The sequence below is a fragment of the Melozone crissalis genome, unplaced genomic scaffold (assembly GCF_028551555.1).
Source record: "Melozone crissalis strain CALT ecotype California unplaced genomic scaffold, PUWL_Pcris_2 ptg000009l_1, whole genome shotgun sequence".
NCBI lineage: Eukaryota > Metazoa > Chordata > Aves > Passeriformes > Passerellidae > Melozone > Melozone crissalis.
The window spans coordinates 5,232,505-5,258,082 of NW_026535787.1; the positions used below are offsets into that span (position 1 = coordinate 5,232,505).

At 48.6% G+C, this 25,578-nt stretch overlaps 1 protein-coding gene across 2 annotated transcripts; it reads right to left on the bottom strand.

The window, feature by feature from the left end:
• Positions 1-909: 909 nt before the first annotated feature.
• Positions 910-23,899, bottom strand: RCSD1 (RCSD domain containing 1). Of its 2 annotated transcripts, XM_054270423.1 has the most exons (6): positions 23,792-23,899; positions 7,868-7,975; positions 5,387-5,476; positions 4,077-4,148; positions 2,564-2,758; positions 910-2,024 (listed from the first exon to the last, which is right to left on the bottom strand). In XM_054270423.1, exons 1-6 carry the CDS (start codon positions 23,795-23,797, stop codon positions 1,317-1,319), a joined length of 1,179 nt encoding a protein of 392 aa, XP_054126398.1. In that variant the 5' UTR covers positions 23,798-23,899; the 3' UTR covers positions 910-1,316. The 2 variants fall into 2 exon arrangements, with proteins under 2 accessions (XP_054126398.1, XP_054126399.1); XM_054270424.1 differs by lacking the exon at positions 5,387-5,476.
• Between the last annotated feature and the right edge of the window lie 1,679 nt (positions 23,900-25,578).

Here is a 25,578-nt window from a genome sequence, read left to right on the forward strand (position 1 = left end):
CCTCTTGTTAAAACATTATTTACTGAAGTTTTAAAACCCAAAGAAGCTACTAAAAAGGCACTGTACAAGTATGTACGTATGTAACTGATGAACTTCATGTAAGACCACTGCAGGGGAGAAGAAAAAGACATTTTGGAGCAGGATGAAGAAACAGAAGGACTGTGAGTGGTGGTGGCTGTTGTCTCCAGGACAGTGGGTATCAGGTCCCCAAATATCACCAAGGAATTCCAGCCAACACCTGAGCTTTGAACCCTGAGGAGATTGCAAACAGCCTCCTGTCCCAGCTGTCCCACAACATGATGGTGCCAAGCAGAGAGCCAGAGTGGCCACTCAGCTCTGTGATGAGTCTGGACCTCAGGGGATTTCTGCATTCTGCTCCTCTCCTGCCACTGAAGGTTTTCCAGTACCTTCCATCTCGATTGGGTTGGATGGCTCCTATGCACAGGTTAAGTCTCCTCTGCCCTGACTGGGTGTGTCCTTTTGAGAGGGGAAAATAAGTAAGGAAATAATGAAAAATAATCATGGGTCTAAGCAAAGACAGTGCTGGGGAGTGCTGGGGGTGCTTGGGTGGTTTCTGTGCTAGGAGGCAAAGGTGAGCTGCAGCCTCACCATGGGAATCCTTCCCTCAGCTGCTCCTGGCCAAACCAAGGAAGCATTTGAAGAGGAGGTGGTTGAGGTGGGACAAGACACATCCATAGGCATCTGTGGCTATGTCATCAGTGGTTACAGAACACACAAGGAGGAGCATGGAACAAGGCCTGCTTCAGCCAGTGGAAATCCTCTTTTATTACAGTGGCAAAGGGCCATGCTTGCATGATTTCAGAGCTGATCATGAAACTGGGGTGCCCTGGGTTTGCTGGCAAAGCTACCAAGCTAAACACATAGGGAATATATATATATATATATGTACACATGTTTACATACATGTGAACACATATAAATATTTTATGTAAGGAGTCATACTGATCTAGTGTATACATGGCTACTGCTGGGGAAATGTGCATTTTACTGCAAGTACTTCCAGATTGCTTTCAAAACAGCAATGCAGGAGGGTGCCTGGTGAGCAGAGCCTCTCCATTATACTGAATGCACAATCAGCTTTGCTTCTTTCCCATCATCTCTGTAACATCACCCAGGAGAGCTGCTTGCTTTGAGTACCCTGCTTCACAGTCTCTGCACGCCTGAGATCTGAGGCTTTGACATGTGGGGAGCAGCAAAATCATTGTTGTGTTCTGTCACAGTTGCCATTTTTGCTAACAGCAAAACCCTCAGGTGCCTCAGGAGCCACCACCACGCTGGCCCATCTTACCTGTGTGTCACAGCTGTGCTGTGCCCTGGTCCTGCGTGACAGGCACTGAAGGCTCACTGGCAGTCCCTAATCCCACTGCATCCTGCAGTGGCTCAGGTGCCAGCGCTGTTTCCTCAGTGTCTGATGTTCTCTGTGTGTCTGTGCTCTCACTGCTCTCCTTTGTCTCAGCTTCCTCCTTCTCCTTGTCTCCCTTTCCTTGGTCACAGGCACTGCTTTGCTGCTCTTCTCCCTGGGGACTGTCACTCATCTCATTGTTTCCAGAGGGAGGCTGAGGAGAGTTCTCTCCTGGGCCATCATGACACACTTCCTCCTCCTTTGTATTCCCTGTGTTATTCTTGCAAGGAGCAATTTCCTCTGCCTGCTTTTCCCCTTTTTCCCCATCTTCTGATCTACTGGATCCTCTCCTTGATGGGGGCTTCTCACCAGACTCTGCCTGTTTCTCCTGCTCTTTGCTCCCTTTTTCTTCCTCCTCTGATCTGCTGGATCCCATCCTTGAGGCTGGCTTCTCATCAGACCCTGCCCGTTCCTTTTGCTCTTTGCTCCCCGTTTCCACCTCCTCTGTCTTGCCATTGGGCCCAAAGACCTCATCTTCCCTGGCACCATTTTCTGGAGAGGACAAGCTGACCCCCAGATCTTCCCCATCTCCGCACTCGGACAGAGACCTCCGGAACCTTCGGGAAGGGGGCCGGCGCTTTATGGATCCTCGCGTCCGCACCTGGGGGCAGGGAAAGCAGACAGCAAAGCAGTCAGGAGAGGGGAACGGAAAGCAGGAATGCACAAGACAGGAAAATGCCTCTGGATGCACCAGTTGAAATGAGGCAGATGAGGCAGGTTGAGGAAGGAGTCTGTACTCCAGCTGGTGATGGTCAATGCAGGTTAGAGCTCCTCACTTAAGTGCTGAGCGCTCTGGTGACACCTGAGAAACTGAGAAACTCTGTGTGGCCCTCCAAACTGAGCCTCAGCCACCTCAGACATTTGCTGGCACCTGCTCACAGCAGCCCCTGGCACCAGCCACCCCATCATTGCCCAGCTGAGGTGACTGGGTCCTGCCCCTCCATCCCTTCCTTCCCACACACTGGCAGAGAGGAGCCTCCACACAGCTACACTGAAATGCTCCCTGGAACCTGCTGCACTAATCTTCTCTCTTGGCCACACTCTTACAGCAGGACTGAGGGCTCAGCCTCCTCTTCCTCCTCATCCCCATGCAATAAGCAAGCTTTGTGGAATGGAGAAGTCCCAGCACGTATCCCCTACCTTGTTGTAGAACTGCAGCTGCGTGCTCTCTGGGGGCTGATCAAAGCTCACCGGCGTCTCGCTGGGCTGGCACTGGGTCCCTGGGCTGGTGGGCGTTGTGGGAGGTGTGCTGAATGGAGAAACCAGGACTTTCACCCCAGGGCTTTTGGGAGACACTCCCGGCAGCAGAGCAGCTGGAGCAAAAGCCAGATTGGCCTGCAATGAGAAATGCCCATCAGGGGCACGCGGGGCAGCAGCGTGCGCTACACACCACAGCCACACAGGGGAACCCCTGCCCTGCCACAGCTCTCAGCTGTCACAAGCCACACACCTCCTGGCTCTGGGTTCCTCCTGGTGACACTGTCAACAAACAAGCCTGGGCAGAGAAGTTATGACTGGACATTTGTCTTTCCCTGGCAGCTGGAACTCAGGACATGTTCTTTTGTCATCCTGAGGCCTTTTGGGATTTTCCAGTGACCCAGCCAATACACCACAGTGCAGTGGCTGAGCTGGCAGAAAATCTGAACAAGCAGCCAGCAATGGTTCAAGATTTAAACCCTTCTGCATGTGTCTAACAGGAGCTTGCATTTTCTAACCTGATCTTGCAGAATGACCTGTGCAGCTGTGAGAAGATCATGGAAAGCAGCGAGCTTGTGATTAACTGTGGCAAAACACCTCCTGCTGGCCTCTCACTGGGAAGCTCCCCTAGGCAAATGTCCTTGGGTGCATCAGGAGGGACAGTGCTATGAATAGGCTCAGGTTGTGTCAGGGTGGCCAGGAGGCTCTGGAGTGACACGTGCTGCTGGGACAGGCGGCTGGCAGGGGCAGGGCACACTGTCTTCAGGCCATCGAGTGCTGAGCTGCCCTCAGCAGCGCAGATCAGGCACCAGAGAAGCACAAAAAGGGCAGAAAGTGCTGGGTGTGCTGTGTGTAGCTGCAGGAATCCAGAGGAGGGAAGTGCAGTGCAGAGCTCCCAGGCACACACAGGGGACAGCCTGGAGCACACACCCCACTGCCAGGATTGTCACTGCCTGTGCTCGAGGCCAGCTCCCCAGTGGAGAGCAGGGGACTCAAGTGAGGGACACTGCTGTGAGGAAAGAGCTGGAGGAAGTCTCAGCCAGGGCTTCCCTCACTTTCTCTCAAGAGCTGCACCTAAACTGAGGCCCTGCCCCTGCTCAGGCAGAGCTGCTGCCGTGCCCATGCCCAGCCATGTACTCCAAAATCCAAATGATCCTGATCCATGCACTGACATGCTTATGGGCACACCTGGGGATCACTGGACTGCTTCTGGTGCCCAGTACCATTACCAGACCTGCTCTGCCTTCCCCTTTGTGTGTGGTGGGGCTGGATCCTCCCCAGTGAGGCCCTGTTTCCCTGGCTGTCACCCCTGGCTCCTGCATCCCCTTCTCCTCTGCAAGGGAAGGAGCTGTGACCAGTGTAAATCAGTTTTAATCTGCTGTGGGCAGATTAAAACTCCCAATAAATGTTATCTTCTTTTTCCCAGGGAAGCCACGTGGGCTCTGCCAGGACCTACCTGCAGCTTTTCAATCATGGGTGAACTTTTCACCTTGACCTTGGGAATGGGGCAAGCATTTGGCGACCGCTTCTGCAAAACAGAATGAAACAGAACATCACAGGGTGGTAGGTGGAAAAGAGGAAATACAAAAAAGGCAGAAAACTTGGAAGAGATAAGCAGAAACTGTTTGTAGGGAAGCAAATGAAGCTTCATATAGTGCTCCAACACAAAAGTTTCTTTTTCTTCATTCCTGACCCCATTCTCCTTTTGCTATCTAGTCATCCTAGGGCTAGATATATGAATCCCTCTTCTGGGCAAAAAGGGCTGCTTGCTGTCTGAAGTGTCTGAGTTAGGTGATGTGGGATGGCTCTGCTCCTACACTGCCTTCATTAAAGTATCTAGCCTGTGGCACAGTTTCTCCTGGTATTGTTTCAGGACCAGGCAGATTAAAATTCTACCTCTTAAACCCTTAATGTTGGCAAATATTGTGAACTTTCTGTAATGGGAAAGACTTTCTGCCACCACTTGAGTAACCAAGTTAAAGGATATCCAATTAGTATAAGCAGGAAGGGCCTAAATGGCAGGAAAGGTAGAGCTATGAAAAGGCTGGAAGCAGTTTGAGAAAGAGAGAGCATTGCTTTGAGAAGGGGCATATTGCTTTTTTCAGAAAAGGAAGGAATCTAACATTTTAAAACTTAATGTTCCTTTGGCAGCAAGAGCCTGTAGCTCACAGATAAGAAGGACAAAGAACTACCTGCTTGTTAAGGGCAGGTGACAATGTGAAATTTGGTGGGTAGACCTCATACCCTGAAATACTGAAGGACAGAAGTGACCAAAGAGGGCCTGAGGGTAAAATTTCATAAGTAGCAGCCAGCTTACTGAGACCTGCTCATTCCAGGGTCCTAAAGAAATATTCAGTGGGTATTGCCAACAAGCCCTCTCTTCACTCTGGATTAATTATTCCTTTTCCTTGAAGATGGAAAAATCTCACGAGCACAACTATTATCCTCATTACGCTCAACAAACAGCATGGGTGCTCCCTGTTCAAATCTAATAAATACCAGTGGTTCCTCAACAGTGGTAACTGGATGGATCCATCAGCAGCCAAAAGCACCAGGAATGGGCTGTGCAGCCATGCTGCAGGAGCAGGGAGCAGCATGGGGCTGACTCTGGGTCAGGACATGTGTGAGAGCAGGGGCAGGTTTGCTGCTGCCTGATGGATGGCTCTGACTGCAGCCTGACCTCTCTGCCACCTCCAGGCTCGTGTCTCAGGAGAGAACAGGCTGCAGAGAGGAAAGACCTTGTCCCCCTATTAGATTGATACTCACTTGCTCATCATTGTCACTTGTCTCAGTTTTGTGGGAATACAGGGGAAGGGAGCAGGGTGGTTTCCTCCGAGTTGGCTTATGTGGTGGCACCTAAGAGAAGAAAACAACCAACTCAGCAGCAGGGAAATCAGGTTTCTTAAAAAGGAAGTGAAATTCAAGCACCAAAGGGCATGCTGTGTGAGTGACCTGCTCATGAGGCAGGGCTCAGCCTGCCCAAATGAGTCATCCAAAGGCAGCAAAAGATGGTATTGGCACATGGCTGTGCTTGTGGCATGTAGAGCCCAGTCCTAGTGTTGGAAGAGCAGTTTGTATCTTTTTCTTTGTGCAACACACACTCTTCTAAGCTGTGGAGGGTGGAGAAGCCTTCCCAGAAACTTTGCCTGCAAAGCATCCTCCTGGAAACCCCTTCACACTGGAGAGGTTGTTACTGTTCTCTTTCCTGTCATTACCAGGATTTCCTCTCACTGAGTCTCAGCTGCCTGGTTCAAGATTTCCTCCTTTATGTCTGATATATTTTGGGGCAAAAAGGAGAATTCGGACTTTTTCAGAATTTCAGCCCATTCATTTCTCTTGAATGACATAAAGCAGTGCACAGGGACAAGGCCTCAGCTGCAACCTTAAATTTGACTAAGAAACAAATTCTCCAGAGGAGAAGGAGCAAGGCAACTTAATGGCAGGGACACTGATTCCTTCTGAATGTCCTTGGGCTCTCAGAACTAAGAGAGAGCTCCTTAGGAAGGAGGGATGCATAGCACATAACCATTGCTCTGCTCTTGCAGCCAAGCTGTCTCTATTTTTATGCCAGGCTTGTAGTCTCCTGCCAAGCTGTTAACACACTTTTCATGTGTTAAAAAAAATAATCCAAAATAACTGGCTAATATCTGTAATCTTGGATAATATCCACAATTAAATATTTGCATAATTTTGTTACCTTCTCACAGGCTGGCATGTGAAAAGTTGGATTATGGCATCTTTGCCCTCTCTACAGTTGGCTGCCTTGGAGGAGCTGTGGACCTGATGTCACTTAAATTCTGGAGGTGCTGCACCCAGCCATGGCACTGCTGCATCTCTAAGCAGTCCAGGGCAGCCCTGCCCTTATCCTTGTGTCATGCCAGGAAGCAAAAATGTGCCTTGTGGAAACCCCACCATTCTGCAGCCATGAAACGCTGCACTGTGCCACAGTGGATGTGCCAGAGGTTCCCTGGCTGACAGGGTTCCCCTCTGCTGGCATGGGCCAAGCAAGGGTTAAAGACCATCCCCTGGGTCATTAATCTGAAGCCAGCTTGAGAAAGCTGGTGGGGAAGTGACAGATGGCTTGGAGAGAAAAGACAGGAAACTTTGTGCTCCCCTGTCTCTGGAGAAAATGAGTTTCTCTGCACTGTGAGGCCTCTCCACGCTGCCCTGGCTTGGGAGCAGCAGAGGTCTGCAGATAACACAGGAGAGGTCTGGGAACTTTCTGCCTTCTGAAGGGTGAGGGACCTAGTGCAAGTAAATCCCAAACCTTCAGAAGAGGAAATTACTGTAATGGGATGGACTGTGTGTGCTGGCAACTGGAGGGAAAAAAACAGAGCTTGGGAAAAGACTGGCTATTCCCATCCTGAGAGTGCTAAACTCTGACAGATGATGGCATGCCAGCCTGCAGGGCAGAGGTCACCACTGCATCCAGCCAGGGACAGGAGGGTGACAGGGAGGATACCCTTAGGCCAGGCTGGGATCCAGAGCTGAGGGGCAGAAGGGAGCAGCTCAGTTTCAAAAGGTGCCTGAAAAGGGCCATCAGCAAACATCTATGCTTCTAAAAGAAAAAGGCATAGTGATATAGGAGGCTCTCTGAAAATGTCCTCCTTTCATAAATAACCCTGACTTTTCTTTTCTTCCTAAGAGAGGTATTCCAGTGTTTTGCTTAGCTGGAGAAAGTCAGCGTGTGAGGCAGTGCTTGGCATAGTGGGATGTCATTAAAATAGAGTTCAGCATGATAGAGATAGGCACAGAGTCTGAAATATCATTGGGAAGAGGCAATGAAGGTGAGTAAAGAGGCAGCTTTCTCTCAGACCTACACAGCAGTAATAACCTGGAGGAAATTCCCTTTTGATGACATGCCACTGGCTGCTACACAGCATCATCTGTTGTTTGTGTCTTTTCCCATCAATATTGGCTACTGCATTATCCACTGCTGCTGCCTGCCCACAAAAGCAGCCCAAACAGGACATGCATGCACTGCTGTCTGCTGCTGTTGGGTAAATCTGTGCACCTTACCAAGCTCTGCAATGTCCTGGTTAGGGTCTCTCCCAAGACAAAACACTCACCCACCAATCAGCAATGCATGGAAGATGCAGCCCCAGCTTGCATTGCACAAGGAGATGAATCCTTCGTGCTGATCCAAAATCAGGGTGGACTCATGCTCAGATCACTGATGTTCCAGCAGGAAGAGACAAGTGATTAACTTCCCTCTCATTTCCTGCTGGTGGCTGCAGAGCACCTTACCTCTTTTCCAGGGATATTGGCTGCTTGCTCTTTGAACTTCCCTGCTAGCTGAGCCACTGAGGGTGATGCTGACTTGTCCACCTCTGAGTTGGTCTCTGCTGGCCTGTTCTGACAAACCAGGAACAACAAGTTGTGAGTGAAGGCTGGAAAAAGCAAGCCTGTGTATGTGTTACAAAGTTCAAGAGTAAGCAAGGACTTGAAGCAGAGTTTCTCACATCTGGCATCAATCAGCCAGCCTGAGAGCAAGAGGTTTTGGAAGACAGGATTTAGCAGCATTTTCAAATATCCCAGAAAATCAGTAATTCATGCAGAGCCTTTCAGCTTCAGCTGAAGAGCCCACACTCAGTACTTTTCAATGGAAGCAAACCAGGTGTCTCAGGCCACGTGTCTGCTCCTCTCATCCTTGCAGTGAGCAGATGCAGCAGGCAGTAATGTACATTCCCACACACATCCTCAGCCCTCTCACACCCTTGTTACTGCCCTGGTCACCATCAGCCTTGCTTTTCCAGTGGTTCTGCTGTGATTCCCAGTCCTCACAGCAAGCCAACATCTGCTTGGAGATGTGTCCCTTGCTGCTCTGCTTTTTTCTCAGTGCAATATTGAGGTGGGAGGGGGGGAAGGAGGAAATGCCATGGCTGAGAGAAGCCACCCCTCCCCTGGGTCTGCAGCAGGCTGAGAAGCAGAAGGCTTGTGCTGGAGTCTGCATGATGCAGCTCTTCCCACACCACACTGCCCTCGTGTCATCCCACATTCACCTTGTTTTCTTTGCTGTGTGTCTATTGAGCAGGGTGAGTAGAAAGCCTTGAAATCAAAGCTGTTAAAGGAAACCTTTGTTCTTCATCTCTAGTATCTGATGCTGGGGAAACCAAACCAGAGGAACTGAGAATAACCAACCAACAATTGTTTTTCCAACCAGGAATAACAAGCCTGATTCTGTTAGAGGTGGAGAGCTCAGAACAAGAAATCAGGCTACAAACCATCAGTAAGGAACCTCACACTTCACAGCTCCCTGTACCACCACCATGAACCCATGACCAGCACCACACTTCTCACCCCACTGCCTCAGAGCCCTTTCTGTTTCTCAGTTTTTGTTGGCATTGTAGAGAAAAGCCTTTCCCTTTCTCAGAGAGCTGTAAATAAATACTCCCAATAAATGTTATCTTCTTTTTCCCAGGCCCACAGGCCCCTGTAGGTGTCTGCCATTCCCTGTTAAATTTCCCATACACTTTGGAATAGCTTTCCTGAATCCAAGGAATCATATCAAGCTGTCTCGTCCCAGTGACCTTCACGCACCTTCCCCTCATCTTTTCACCTTTCACTGGAGTAATTACAGCAGGGAAAGTGGCAGATAATGGAATGGAAGAAAGAGTGAGGCAAGCAGATCAGCAGGGCAACCTGCTGCACATGAAGAATCTTGGCTGGGCTAAGTGGGGAGGGACACCAGTTCTAAGATGCAGGCTGTGTCTCCCTGCTGTGAAGGGAGGGCAGGCTGGAAAGAGGAAAGAGCAAAGAATGAACTTGGAGAATACAGAATGGACTGGGAGGCTTGGCTCATCATATCAGCTTCTGGGCATGGTAGAATGGACACCTGAAGTAAGGACTCAGTTGAAACTGAGCAGCTGCAAGTGCTCTGTCTGTGGCAGAAAGGCTGCCTCCCTCGTAGTCCATTTTTCCTCCAAGAGCTTCTTTCACAGCCCTTTGCCTTTTCCCAGAAAAGACACTGAACTTCCTCTTGGCCCCTCTGACCTCTTGCTTTCGGGGTGAATTTTTCCTTTCTTTCTCTTTCTTTTCACTTCAGCCTGGAAACACAGCTGCCTTTCTTTGATCAGAGCTGGGAGGGTTCCATGGGTGTCCTGTGCTGGCGGCTCCTGCGGGCGCAGGAAGCTCTGAACATGCCATTCTAAGATTAGCACCAGTAGCCCAGGGGCTGTGTCCTCCACAAACTGCCAGCTGCACACTCTCCCATTATGGAAAATAAAGGCAGGAAAGGATCCTTACTCAGATCCCTTCTGGCAGTTACACTGCTGTGCTATATCCAGCATTTTTTACAACTTTTTTCTCTGCCTCAGGTGATGTGCCAGGCTCAGTCTCTTCTGGTCAAAGGAAGGTGTTGTATTTGGGTGCAAAAAATTCCCTTCCTTGCACTGTAAGGAACATAATTCCTTTGATTTCCAGGAGCTGGGCTGGCAGTCTCCCTCTCCTCCTTCCACCACTGTGAGGAAGGTGGGAAGCCTCATTTTATCACTTTCAACCCAGAGCCCTCAGCCCTCAGCCTCTTCCACACCTAAGACTGAGACATCTGCTTCTCTCACCCCCAAGCTCAGTGCTGGCTCTCTCCTGCCCCACAATATTAATTATGCAATCTTTCCCATTCCTGGTGATGCTGCCCACCTTGGTGAAATAACCCACCACTACTTTTCTAAATGGTTGTGAGAAGTAGCTCTGTTCATTTTTTTGCTATAATGGTGCAATTACTCACAAATTATTTTTGTCCTTTTGCAGTCAAAATTCTTTTCCTTTTCACAAGAAAAGCATAATCAGCCTGCATGGGCTAAAACCACTGAGTTAAGGTTAAAGGCTTAGTCCATCAGTAATTTGGTGACTGATATTCTGAGATCTTTTGCTGTTCCACAAAAATAAGCATTGTATGTTCTGAGAAATGTCAGACAGAGCTGTAAATGGGAATTTAATTATACCATCAATGTAAGCATGGCACTGTCTGCAAAAAAAAGGAAGTGCAACTACCAAGTTCTCTGTAAGGGGCTTGTTTCACTTTTCTCTTCCAAATAAATTTATAAAACTGAGTAAATTTGAAAACGGTTTTCAAAACCATGTTTCTTCATCTGCTTTTAAAACTGAGCCTAGTCCCTGTTAGCACTGGGGAAGAAAGTTCTGCCTTTATCTGTGTCTGAGGTACAAATGTGCCAGTCTGAGCCTCCCAAACCTCTCCTTCCTTATGCATTGGTGTCCTTACCTCTCCTGTGAGAGCAGAACTGCCCACCAACCCCTGGCTCTGCAGATTGTGTGAAGGGAGGCCACTGTTTTTAGCACAGATCCTGCTCCTCTCACAGGCTGCCTGGGTCCACTGGATCCTCACAGAAATGACCTGCTCCACTAGGTCCCCACAGAAATGTCCCACCATGTACCTGGTTTGAAAAGAGGAAAGTTCTACTGGCTGTCATTCAGTGCAGAGTTTTGGCTAAATACCAGCTGAGTAACAGCAGAGATCCATACTTCCCTAACCTCCTTCCCTCCCCTATGAATCCTCTCACTCATCTGCTTTTGCAGGTAGGACCTTCTGGCCAGATGGGTCACCTTTTATCTGAGAAACAACACCTCCACAGCACCTTGCAAGGCTGGAGTATTCAGCAGCTATGAAATCAGTGATGGTTACACAAATTTTGGTACTGGTCCTGTGCAACTATCAGCCCAATTCTCATGCAACTGCATCTAGACGTGATTTTGAGGCCAGTCCCTGATCTCCATGGTTTGAAAACGTCCTGTTTTCAAAAAAGCTTCACAGGAATGATTCCCTGTAGCCTGTTCTCACACCAGCCCATCATGCCAGATTCTGTGCTCACACAAGTGCTACAAAGCTCCAGTGTGACCCTCATAGGGATCTTTTCATTGCTGCATACACAATCTACCTCAGCAACAGCAAATAAGGCAAAAATAATTTTAAATACAGTGTCTCAGAGGCAGATACAATAAGGTATCCAAGGCTCAGGGCCAGTGACTTGATTACAGATTCAGAAAGGGTGATATTCGGCACCCAGTGCTGCACCATGAGAAGGGAGTTGTCAGTGTGCTAGAGGAAAACAAGAAGGTGTCAGTTTTTGGGGCACAGTTTCATAAGCCCTGGGTTTCAGACAGCTTCTGTTTCCAACCACTCATTCTCCCCTGACCTTTCCTTTCCCCCTTCCCCCCTCCCCTGCACCTGTGTGAGTTTGTGGGGCTGTGCTGTAAACTGGAGCACTGAAATGATCAGGGCTTAAAATACACCCCTTAACTCTTTACAGGGTTATTTTTAACCCGGATCATTTCAGCCTTGGAGCTCACAGCATGGCCCACCACGTGCTTGCCCTGCTGTAGTGGAAAGGGAGGGAGAGGTGACAGGGCCAGCCTAAAGCACAGAGGAGAGGGCTGGAGCTTTAACTGCTCCAGCCAGAGCCAGAGGAAATTACATCCCTATGTGTCCTCCTGTTCTGACAAGACAGAAAAATCTTATTTTTGCATGCCTGCTGGTAGAGGCTGGGCTGGTCTGTGCCAATGGTGTTTCATGAGGTGCAGCCAAGTCCAGGCCATGACCTGTGAGCCACCACAGGGAGCACATCACTGGTAAGGAGTTGCCATTGAGCACCCACAAAACACCCATAAATACCATGTCAGCCACCCCCAGCAGCTCTAAATCAAACAACAGCAGTCACAAAGTGTAAGCAGGCTCTCTCTGCTGCATGGCAGAGGCCAAGCTCTACACCTGTAAAACCTGCTCAGCTAAGGAAGGGAAGGGGGATGCATCTGTGGGCAGAAAACTCCTGAAGTCAAAATCAACCATCACCACACTCTGCCTGGAGGCCAGAACTGGGAAGCAGTGCTGTGGTTTTGCTGGGATTAGAGCACCAATCCTGACCAAGGCTGGATTTCAGGAGGGAACAGAGCCTCTTGCAGGCCCTCGCTTCCCTGCCTGGCTCAGGTCTCCCACAGCAAAGCATTCTGCACAAAGCCTTGCCAGGACTGACCCTTCTCGTTTTTCAGTGAGGTAGCTGCAGGACTCGAGGAGCCAGCCAGCCACAGCCCTTGTCTGCACAGGAAAGCTTACACCAAACTGAGCCAGCTCTCCCAGCTTGCAGGGCAAAACACAGCCTTAATCTGATCGAGGTGCTGCTTTTCTGCCCAACTGAACTCATTTGCAAATTGGCTGAAAGGAGCTGTTCTCAAGCTCACCAGTGCCTGATTCTGACACAGAAAGCAGCATTTTGGGAATGACACCATAAGCTGCATCAGGGAATACAGCTCCTTTCAGGGTTCCCCAGGGGCTGGAGGGGGTGAATGTCTCCTACTCCTGCACTGAGGTGCTGCCTCTTCCCCAGAAAGGTTCCCCTGCAGAGCTGGGGTGTGATGGACTGGAGATGTCCTGCACATCTCAGACCAAGCAATGGAGAAGTGATGACAGCACAGCTCCAATTTGAGGTGATGATTTCCATCACCAAGAGCCAATCTCTTCTCCCTGACCCATCTTTGCTGCAGCCACAGAGGCAAGCTGGAGGCAAAGGTCACTGAGCAGTCACACAGGGCACTGTCTAAGGTATGCTTCCTGTTTATCTGCAGAGGACATGAACTCATGCTCTGGAAAATGCACCACAAATGCATTTCGGTTATTTTGGCTCTCACATTTTTTAAGTGCAGATAAGATTAGATGGGCAGCTCACAAGGAAGTCCTCTTTAAATCGACTAAAAAAGCTCAAGAGTAGTTTTTAATTAGGACTGGACCCATGCTACTGAATGGAAAAACCTCTCTAATTTGTAGCTTCATTCAAAGTAATTTCTCTGTCTCTGATATTTAGACGAATCCCAGCTTGCACTCTCCTGCCAACATAACCTGAACTCATTTGTTTATCTGTACCCAAGTGAGAACATCAGTGGCATCAGGATCATACTGAAAGGGGAACATTGTTTGGACTGGGAAGGGAGGGGCAAGTAAGCAGGGTATGTTCAAAACACAAACTCCCCCAAAAGAGCAAGCCGAAAGAGGAGAGGGTGGGAAAACACCTGAATCACAGCGTGAGGAATCAGGCAGCACAAAGCAGGAGGAGCTGCTACCCACAGGCCGAGCCTGCCTGCTCCCTGTGACCCACAAAAGCACAAACACAGGCTGAACACAGATTGCCCAGGAAGTAGGTGGGATCTCACTGCCCTTGGCCCATGTTCCACATCCCTAGAAGGAAATCTCATGATGCTTGTTCCGACTGCAGCTCAGCACCACGCTGGGCCCCTGGCTCAAGAAGCAACACATCCCAAGTTGTAAGCCCTGAATAAACAAAACTCTTCTTGCTACTCTGACCCCTCTTCAGCCCAGCAAAGCATCCTTCTTTGCATCTCTCTCTTTACTGTTCTTCACAAATCATTCTCACTGGAGACCTTCCAGCTCTCTGTTTCAGGAGGGATTTGTGTGATTTATTTACTCACTTGGCGTCTGATCTGGCAAGGAAGCTGCTCCTTGTCTCATTGTAGTAAATTTTAATTATTGGCAGAAGCCCCAGCTGGAAGTGGCTGCAGCTGTGGCTCTGTGATACCTCCTAGCCAGCCCTGTCCATCACTGTGTCAGTGCAGCCTGCAGCACCTTGGGAAGCATGGCCAAGGCTCCCACCTGCCTTTCCTACCATTTATTGTACAGCAGGGGTGATGTTTACTGTGCTGTGTTCCACCAGAGCAAAGGTACCCTGTGAGCCACCTCTGCACCTTTCTCTGGTGGGGCCAGGCTAGCCCTGAGAACTTTGTGAGCATTTACAGCATTACCACAGTTACTTTCCAGGATATTCCAAGAATATCTTGCAGGTCTTTCAAATGTATCCCAAACACTACCAAAAAAATAATAGTTTTCTACTTCTATCTTTCTGCAATATTTTCTTTGATCAACCTTTACCAGAATGCTAAACACCTCCATTTCACAATTCCAATGAGAATTTTGTGAGCTTTATGAATGGCAGCATGCAGAGTCCTCATCCTTTTCCCCCAAGCTGCCATCAGATGGCTGAGCAAAAAGGAATAACTGGTCTCAGTGTGCCATGGGCCCCTCACTGCTAAAATGCAGGAGTGAAACATCATAGAAAGCTGAGCAAAGAAAGTAAGATTTCCACTTCAGAGATACAAGAATAATTCAGGAACTGATACCTGGCCATAAAATCTGGTTATGAAAGAGAGTAAAACTTTTTTGAGGAGTATAATGATGACCCCAGCATGCCCTGCAGAATCCTTGGCTGTTGTTTGCCAGGACTGGTATTTTGAAGGTTGTGCAAACAGGTTTCTAGTTTGACTTGCATTAAAAGGGGTTAATGTCTCATATGAGAGTGTACACAACTGTGCAGAACCACTGCACATCCAAGATAAAGCTTCATCTACATTGTGAAGCCTCAGCCAGGGCAGAGGAAGCCTCCACATCTGGTTGATGTCACACGCAACAGATTCATTCCTGCAGCTTTGGGGAAAGCAATCTGTGAATTACATTGTGATTGCTGGAGCTTGGGCTCCAGATTTCTGAACACTTTGAAAAAACAACAGGACCTCAGATTAGGCTTGGGACCAGTCTGAGCTCCTGGCCCCAAAGTTGGGTTTTAGACTCCTCTGACCCAGCCACACATCTCTTCTGTGCATATCTCTACATAGCTGGAGATTGTGGTTTCCTGAGACAAGGGACTGCTCGTTAATTGAGAAGTGTCAACAAAGTAAAGAAATATTGGACGTGGAAGTTTTGGAGGCAGTCAGGAGAAGGTAAGGAGTCCTTCAAGGCAGTCAGTGTTGCTAGGACCCAGAGATCCCCAGCAGCTCTCCTCAGTTCCCTCTGAAAACAGCACCTCTCACAGCAGCCCTAACAAAGATTCAACTAAAACTCCTAAAATACAAATGGCAGGAAAACACTTCTCTTGAACTCTTACTTTTTGAAGTATTTTCAGTGGAGAGCAAGCCTCTTGCCTGAGGGTAAATCACTGCTGGCCTTTCTCTCAGAGTCTATTGAGTAAGTCAGCCACAAGAACAACACACAAGTATGACATTCCTTCTCAGAGTGGCACCCAGGTCAACCTTATCCCACCACAGATAAGTGAATATAGGATGAGTGTGTGCCTGGCCTCAACTGCAAGGCAATATCACGGGTGATAACGAGGAAGGAGCTCTGACCATAACCCAGGGCAGAATAGTATGAGGAATGTGGACTACAAGGGATTGTTTGTGTTTTAAGAGAAAGGGCAGAAAAATTCCACTTTACATAAAATATGTAAAAATATGTAACACTTCCCTGAGTTTGGAAAGAGTTTGCTTTAGGGCAACATTCTTCTCAAGACTTGCAGTGATCTGGTCTTGATTTTCTCTTTCTGAGAGTTCCCTTGTGAAGTGCTGCCATCTTGGCACTCGGGGTCAAGCACTGCCCAAAGGGTAACGTGAGGATTTTCCAGCTCAGCAGCTTCCATCCAGAAGACTGCAAGAAAATCTCTCAAATGCCTCATTTGAAAATTACAGAGGGTTGGATCTGCCATATTTAAAGGCTAACCAAAGCAAGATTTGGGGATTGGGTAGAGGCTGGTAAGTAGCCCGAAACCAGTAAAGGGACAAATGATAAGTAGCCCAAAACTAGTAAAGAGACAAATTTTTCTCAAAGGAAGAAGCACTCTCTTGAACCCATCCACTACACTGTAAATAAATGGTTTGTGTACTCCCAGCCTTGCCTACTGAAAGGAGAGGGGAAACTCCTGATGGCTTTCCATCCTTTAGGGGTTTGATGTACCCAGGTCTCTTTGTCCCCATGAGGTACCAATAGCCTGAGTGTGCTGGGCCATGGGGACCACTGGGTGGTGGCTGGAGTGAGATGCTGTGGTGTAGGCAGTGCCAGGCAGTGCCAGGCAGGAGGAGACAGGCAGAGGAGAGCAGCCAGTGCCAGACACACAGGAGAGGAGCTGTGTCCCTCACAACTGAATTAGAGGAAACATCTGCAGACATCGGGAAATTCAATGAGGTGGATAAACTATCTACCTTCTGTTTCAGAGAGGGACTACAATGAAAATTAAATGAGATAATAATTATTTTAAGCAAGTTGTTTTATCCTCTGTGCCATGGTATGTACCTCTCAGGAGTGTCTGGCCTGTGCTTGCCAAGCTCTGTCTGGAGAGATTAGGAAAGGCAACAAGAGTCACTGTGAAAGGCACAAGTGAGATCTTGAGTCTCCCTTTTGGCACTGAGAACATTTGGCAATTTCTGGTGTCTGCATGTTCCCAACACTGCATGGGCTGATTAATCTCAGCAGCATTACCTCAAAGCACTGTCAGGAGCATGTGCTGAGAGGGCAATGTATGGGCTTGTGCACTTTAATGCCTGCACAGCTACTGCTGCACACCCCCAGAACTGGTCCTGAGGCAAGCAGGGTTTCACCTGTCAGGAGAGCACTCAGGTGACCAGGCAGCTGTGTGAGGTCTCCACTGCCCCAGCAAAGTTTGAATTCTTTCCTACATGTTGGAATGGCTTTAACAAGCAGGCTGCCAAGTGCTTGCCCTAAACCCTGGATTAAAACCCATCCCTTGCTGGGCAGACCAAAGGGTTTGAAGCCCCCACTCTCAGAGAACAGCACAGAGCCCAGGCTTCCTGAGCAAGTGTCTTATTGCTCCTGGCAAAGGCTGCCAAGAGTGGTTTGATCCAGCACCACCATGACCAAAAGAGGCAGTGAACTGCAGCACCTGGTCCCTGGCGGGCAGGGTGCCTGTGCAGGGGCAGCATGTGTGAAACCTCAGCCTGTGCCCTGCAGAGACACAGGCAGCTCTTGGCTCTGCTGTGCCCTGAGCAGGAAAAGGCATCTGGCTGTTCAGCCATGGCTCTCTGTGCAGGGGATGGCAAACCAGTTAAAATCAATCATGTAAATAAATTATTTTGTGTGCGTTCCTTTGGGAATCCGTGACTGAGGTGACCACAGAAACCTCCAGGAAAACATGGGTGCCACTGTTTCCTTTTCTGCAGAAAGGGCTTTTTGTGAGATGCCTGATCCTGTTTGCCATGCTCAGAGTATTCTAATGGCAAAAGGAGTGCTGGGAAGAGATAAGGACGTGGGACAGGGGGAATGTAACAGGGACCCAAGGACAAGTCAAGCAGGGCAAATCCAGGCTTGTGCAGAAGCAGCATCCCAGGCACTGGTTAAGTTTGAATATAGAGCAAGCAGGTGCCCAGTGAACTGGAGGAACCTACAGGATCAGGGAGTGACTGCAAGATATGGATTGCAGCCTTGCCATTCTGCATTTGTCCTGTAGTTGATCTATGACATGAGAATTCCCCTCAGCTGCTCAAAAATCCAGGGAAGAATTTTAGTGCAACAGCTAAAATGAGATTTGGTCCCACAAGCCAGAATGCTCAAGAGGAAAGACACAAAAGGTATTCAAGAAAGGACAAGGTGACTCCTATTGCAGGGAGAAGACAGGAGGTTGGGATGGGAGATAGGAAGGTGAAATAAAAGGGTGTTAAGTACCAGTGAGACCGGAGGGGGAGAGGCTGTGGGACATACAGTAAAAAGAGATCATGATCATCAGGATTATTTGGTTTGTAAGATACATAAAAACATTTGCCTGCAGACAGTGACAAGGAAAAACAGGAGGGCTAAGCAGAGAAGCAAAAATCTACATTGCCAGCCAGGCCAGCTGCCTACAGACAAGGTGCCCAGGGTGTCCAAGAGAGCAGGGAAAACCCAGAAGCCTCACTAAGGGGTGCAGTGAATTCAAGGAGGAACGGCCTCCGCCTTTCCTGTCGCCTTTGCAATTGCCTCACAACAAGCCCAGCACAGCTGCTCACAGCCAGGCCCAGCAGCCAACATGGAAACCATTCCAGGCAGCAGGAAAAGGACCCTGGATAAAGCTGATATCTGGCTGGATGTGCTCATACCCAGTCACACAAGTGGAAAAAGAGGGAAAAGCAGGGAGGCTGTGCCCACACAGGGAGCACGGCAGCCTTTCCCTGGAGAGGCTCCATGTAAGGGGGTTCTCCTGCCACCTGAAGCAGCACAGCTTCAGAAGTGCACTATACTGGGTTTTGAGCCCACACACAGCACACAGGGCTCTCCCTTTGACTCTTGGGGGTGCACTGTTGTCTCTGTTCAGAGGCTGAACTATTTAAGATGACACAGCTTCAAGAAATAAAAAAGAAGTACAGAACTATTGAAAAGCTGGTAGTTTACCATGTGGCTTCTGTAGGTGGAACTGTATTGCAAACCATCTGACTACAGCTCTACCACTGCAAACTGGAGCTCAGCCATCAGCAACCTTAAGCACTGAGACACAAAAAGCAAATAGCTGAACACAACCTTAAGCACTGAGACACAAAAAACAAATAGCTGAACACAGATCTCTACAACTACTAAGTCTGACTACACTAGGAGACCAAATTAATACACCTCTTCCCTTTATGAAGTCCTGCAAACTCAGTGTCTTGCTGTTTCCTTCGAGTTAATACACTTGTTTTAAAAATACTGGCTCTATTTATCTGGAACAAACAGTTTCTAAAAAAAGGGGATTTTTTTCCTCATGTGGCCTTAAAAGAATGGAGTTGGTGCTGCAGACCTCTTCTCTTGCTCCAAGTGAACACCAGGGACACATTTGAAGCAATTGTCCATCAAGTTTACCATATCTCTAAGTCTCTTGGGGGAAACAGCTTGTGCTGCTTAAATGGGAGTGCTATCAGTAAGCCAGAACCTTGCAGCAGATACACTGAGCATTCCTATTATTTGAGGTTATGAAAATTCAGATTGGGATGCTGAAAATAAAGTCCCTTGCTCTGGAATGCTCTGTCAAATACAGCCCTCAGTTCCTCACTTAAAGGAGGCCACAATGAAGGAGGCCAGTGGGAATTTAACAAGAGGAAATGGCCTCAAGCTGCCCCCCAGGAGAGGTTTAGATAGGATGTTAGGAAAAATTTCTTCACTGAAAGGGTTGTTCAAGCACTGGAACAGGTTCCCAGGGAAGTGATGGAGCCACCATCCCTAAGGACATGGCTATGTAGCACTTAGGGGCTTGTTTTAGTGGTGGGCTTTGCAGGGCTGGGTTAATGGTTGGACTTGATGAACTTACAGGTCTTTTCCAATCTAGATGATTCTGTGATTAACCTGGCAGCAGGATTTCAGTGTCATCTGAGAGCTAATGCACCACTTCCTTAAGTAATGGAAGATCCCCACTCTCCTTCAAGCAGCACTACTTTTCATTTCTCCAAAATTAAATTAGGTGAACACCTACACAGTTTTCAGCTTAGTTCAGGAAGACATCGGGGTTTTCTGGTATGTCAGGCAGGATACGGATATAAAGTCCTGCCATGAATTCCTTCTCTCCATCTGATGGGAGCCCTGTAGCAATAAATACTGTCTGAAAGCTTGGTGATACAACAGACAAGAGCTATAGCAGATATCTAAACTGCAGATAATATGTCTGAAGGAGGGGAATGGGTTATTTCTCAGAAATCATCCATTGAATAAGTAAGTCGATGAGGTTGTGTTGTTTTAAGAATCCACAGACACTCCCAATGTGGAATTGCTCCGCTGGAGCCAAGGGCTGATCTGTACCCTGGCAGGGTGATGCTGATGTCCTGATTTACAGCTGACAACAGCTGTTAGCAAGATGTTGCTCTGGCTGGCCTGGAGAGCATTGCTTCCCCTGTGTCTTCAGCAGCTTGTCCAGGCAGCCTCTGGGATGTGTCCTGGAGACTTCCAAGGGCTGCTTCCAAAGGCTCCATGGCGGGAGGGGCGTGCTGGCAGCTCTGATGAAGAGCAGTGGTGGTCACTGTGAGATGTAGCTGCTTTCCTGGTGAGCTGCCTTCACCAGCTGCTTGTTCAGAGCTCTGCTCCTGGCCAGGGTTTCCCTCAGGATCCTTCTCAGCTTCCCAGTGCTTCCCTTCCAGACATCTGTTTTTCTTAATGGTCTGGGAACTGTACACAGCTTGTCAAGCTCCCCCAAATTAATTGGTGCCTCTCTGTGTATGCTTCCAGGCCTTCTTCTGGGGAGCTCTTGCTGCTCTAGGAGAGTAAGGGGTGAGCTAATGGAGGAGCAACCAGCGAAACCTCCCAGGCTGCCCACAGGGCAGGAGACAGGAAATAATGTGGTCTGTAGGGCAAGTGCTCTGCTCTCACGTGAACAAGGAACTCTAGACTAAGACACAGAGTGGAGTGATGGCCAGGAAGGCTGGACTTGCATGTGCATTAATTCAGTGGGGAAAGAAAGGCACAAACCATGTTTATCCTATTGTGCCTTGAAATAAATCATTATTTTATGCCATCTCAGCCATGGTGCTCCTTTAAGTGCCTTGCTGTAGCTTCAGACATGAGGGAAGGCTACACCCTGCTCTCACCTGCAAACCCTTGGGAGACCCTTGGGCAGCTGCTCTGTTCCATTGCTGAGCCAATGGAACAGCCCCTGCAGCAGAAAAGGTCTCAACCCAATGGATCTTCTCCCTTGGCTGCCTCACAAGGGGGCAGGAAAAAAAAAAAAAGATGAATTTCAACACGAGGAGGCTCAGACTCAAGATGGGATGGGGGGAGGGATTGCTCTTTGCCTAGTAAGTGGTTAAAGAGGATGAACTTTAGGCAAGTGCATATACAAAAGGCATAAATTATCTAATCTGAAGCTATTCAGAAGGTTAAATTAGAAACTGAAGTCACTGAACTGTCAAAGAAGGTGCACAGAGAATGCAAGATGTAGGGACAGTTCAAAATACTTCTGATAAATGCTGTAAGTAGAGTGTGGTACCTCCCATTTAAACTCAGTTAGAGACAGCCTAGCTGGAGCAGCATAGGGATTCAAACTCCTCTCAATTTATCAGGCTTGGAACAGAAAATCAGAAGGGTAAATGAGCCTACACAGAGCTTCCAACTACAGAGGCTTCCAGACTCATCAGTTAGGGCTGTGCTATCTTTGTAACACATGGCTATTAAATTAGGTCTACACTGGATACAGGCAGGACAGAGAAGGAGGTTCATATTTATCTAAGCCAGGAATTTAGTCTAAAAAGGCACACAGATATGGAGTGGAGGAAAGTGATAGCAAGCACTCTGCCGGCAGCCAGCTTGAGGTGTGAGTGCTGAGCTGTACCCACCGAGATCCCTTGTCAGCTGGACCCTGGAGGGCTCAGTGGCCCCAGTGGCACGGAGGACCTGGGGCTGCAAAGCTGCTTTCCCACCCTCTGGCTTCATCCAGAGTCTCCAGCCTGCAAGACTCCTGAAAACTGGGCCAAACACTGGGGAAATGAACCCAGGCAGTTGTAATTTGCTATTATGTTTGAAAGTGCCTGAGTTTTCAGCCCAGTCTGGATTGGCCATAATGGTGCATTGGAAATTTAGTCTTTTCCACAGGTAAACAACTCATCTCTATACCCTAAGGAAAATGCACCAAGCAACTCCTGAGCTGCAGCTTGGCCTTTGACATAGATTATTTTTTGGTGATGTGAAGAAGATAATGATCTCTGTTTCTGAGTGAAACTGCTCATAAAATTCTCCCAAAATGCTTTAATGGAGAAACCCAGTATTTGTAAGAGCTTTGAAACACTCTACCCTACTTCAGTGCTCCATTTCTTTTACCTGCTGGCTGATTGGACCCTCTACATGTTCTTTCTCTCTGGCAAGAAGAGAAATTGAAGTTCCTTCAACCTCAGGCCCAGTTTCCCAGGTTCAAGCTGGGCCACCAGAACCAGGTGTCCAGGAAGTGTGGGCTCAGTGCCTGCACAAAACTTGCTCAGTGAGTGAAGCTCACTAGGCTCAGCACTAGGAAGCTCTGGCCAGCAAGGCCCTAAATTCACAGGTGTTGAGAAGAAAGATTAAATTCAATTTTTGATCTCTGGAGTCACTGGAATGATCCAGTGATTTTTCAGTACCTTACTTGGCTATGACAGGATGATGCATAACATGAGAATGAAGTCCTGATGTAAGTGGAAAAGGCAACTTTGCAGTGAGCTGGGAGATGAAAGACAGTGCTAGGATTGTTTCTCTTTTGTAGGAGTAACCAGTGTGTTCAGGAATCCATCCCTCTCCTTCCACTCTGTGCTCTTCACAGACTGTCTGGAGTACCACGTTTGCTTGCACAGAGAGCCCCTCTGCCTCTAACTGCGAATGAACACCTTCAAACTGGGAATGAACACCTTCAAACTGGGAATGCAAACCCTGGCTTCTCACAGAGGGACAGTGTCAACAACTCCATGCCCCTTGTAAAGACTAATTGGGAAACCAAATTAGACTGTGCACATTTTCCAAGTTAAACGTGCCCTCACTGCAAGGCCCAAGGGGTGACATTCCTGGGAAGCCTGGCACCCCAGCTCGAGTGTGTGTCTATGAAAACAAGGCATGTTTCATCTGAGCTTACATCAGGAGAAACATGGCACTTTCAGCAGAAAGTATTTCAAGATGATTGACTTGAGTCAGCCATTCCCAACACCACCATTCCCATTTTAAATGAATGGGAGGGGAGGAAGAGAGAGGTGAACTGCCTTGCCCAGGAGGGTGTAATACAGGAGAAGGCTTGAACATAAACCCCAGGGAAGCCAGAGTCCTGTGCCCACCCTGAGACACGAGATCCAGCTCTCCTGGAGCACAGGGTACACAGAGAAAAAGGGACAGAAAACCTTCTGGGGGTGTGCTACTCATCTACCTCACTCAAGCACAGGCTCTCAGGTCGCCTTCCCTGACCCAAAATGTTCCAATGAAAGGAAAATGAGACCTCCCAACCCACCTGAGACAGGAGCCACACACAGCTGAGGGTGTGAATCACAAGTGCTGCTGCACGGGTGGGGAAGGAACCAACCCCAAGGAGCTTGGAAAGTTTGTTCTCTTATGCCCCCATTTTTAATAACTCCTTAAAACCTCCTTTCAAAATGATACCTTTTAAAATCTAACACAGCTAGAGATAATGTTGGAGATCTAACACATTTAGAGACCAATAAGTAAATGGCAACTTTTCCTCGTTCCCCTTTCACAGAGGTAATTTCTTCCCAAACCATGCCCCTGCTTTCCAAATCTGGATTAAAACCTGCAAAAGAGTCTGAGGTGCAGGACAGGAGTCGGGGTGGGAGGAAAGAGACCTTTATCTGAACCCCAGCAAAAAGATCTTTTGAAGCTGCCTTCAGGGAGAAATTGCTTTGCAAGGTGGAGCTAAGGCAGATCGCGGAGCCAGTCACAAGCTAGTGGAAATAAAAAAAAGTTTTCTTTACCTCCATGTCCTGCAAGAAGAGAGGTGTCCTCGGGGCAATCCTTCTTCTCCACCCCTTTCCCTGTTATCTGTGGGAAAAGTTCAGGAGAGGCAGAGCAGAGCGCGGAGGGCTGGGAGATCCCAGCTGCTGCTCAGCCCGAGCGGACAGACGGACAGACAGAGCCCGGCCAGTGGCCCTGCGCTGCGAACAAGGAAGAAGGGCGGGTGGGTGAGAGGAAGGGAGGGAGGGACGGGAGGGGAGGGGGAGGCAAGGCAATCAGGGTTTAAATTTAGACACAAATCTAAACAGATACTGTCCTTCCCGGAGCGCCGGGCTCTGGAGACAACAAGCAACAAGCTCTGCCTCCGCGCCCAAGCTGGGGGACACCGCGTGTGCATTTCCTCTCCCTTTTTTTGTCTCCTCCTTCCTATTTTCTATCACCTTATCTTTACTCCCCTCCGTTTAGTCTCTATTTCTCTCCAATGCTTGCAGTTCCTGCCCTGCTATCTCTGCTTCGATCTCTGCTGTCCACACTTCCCTCTCCCAGGGTCTCTTGCCTGTTTGTGAGGGGAGAATCCCTTTCTTTCTAATGGCAGCTTTCCTTTCTCTTCCTCCTTTTCGGTAATTTCACTCGGCAATGAACTGTCTTTAGAAAGGCAGAACAGGAGGAGAGCAATGGTGATTATGGGGCTTGGGTAGAATTTAAGGCGTTGTCCTGGTGCGCGGCTGGGACTCCCAGGAAGGACAAATATCTGCTGGGTGATCCCGCAGGGAGAGGACAGGGCTGAATTGGGGGCACTAGCAGAGGGTGCCCATACAGGGCTGGCACTGTCCAGCTGTAAAGCAGGACCAGCTCTTTCCACCTTTGAATTCCACCCTGAATCTCACACCACCAGGTCGGAAGGTGTGGGTTGCTCTGCTCTCCCTTCGCAGGGATGTTCAGACTCGTGCACTGGAAGCGAGACGCTCCCGTGGTGGTAGAGAAATTCAGATGGGTAAAAACAAAGCTCCGGGATGTTTTTGCTGCGGTTTCCCTTTCCACGCTGATCGCAGCGTTGTAAACCGGACATCTCTTTTAGCAACTGTTTGCATGTGCTCCTTCTCAAAGAATTTCAGTCCCCACCTCTCGAGAGCAGGGTGGTGCAGAGGAATTTGGAAACGCTCCCTTTGTCTTCTGCCGGCTTCCTCGCCCTGAGTGCAGCTGCAAAGTGACACAATGTCATATCGTCATTTTGGCACGGTACCTCGGGGGCAGAGGAGAGCTAAAGCATGTTTTCTAGAAGGGATGCATGCTTCTCCCTTGCAGTGTTTCACAAGTCCCTGCTGGCTGTGGCTGAAAACGCTCCAGCAAGGATTTAAATGTGAGCATCATGATAGCCCAGCTCCCTGTTACTGAGAGGGTTCTCCCAGTGCAGTTAACTGTTGCTGTCCTGCACGCTGCAGGACTCCTGTGGAATTTGCAGATTTAAATTGTGGTCCAGTTATCTCCCAGATTCAATATACAATAGTCACTCTGTCCTTAGCCAAAAGAATGATAGGCTGAGTTGCTGCAATCTGGAGACTGGGCAAGAGGACTAATTAATCTTCTGTTGTTGAAACACTGGATTAGATGGATTAGATGAAACCCCTCTGCTGTAAGCAACCACAAGATGCTCCAACTGTAGATATAAGAAACTAAAATCTCAAATAAATATTAAAATGAACTACCACTTGTTTGGAAATCCCATTGATTTCTTCAAGTCCTGACAATGGTATACATTAGGATAGGGAATAGAAACTGAACTGAGAAACAGGGTTGAGGCAGGGAG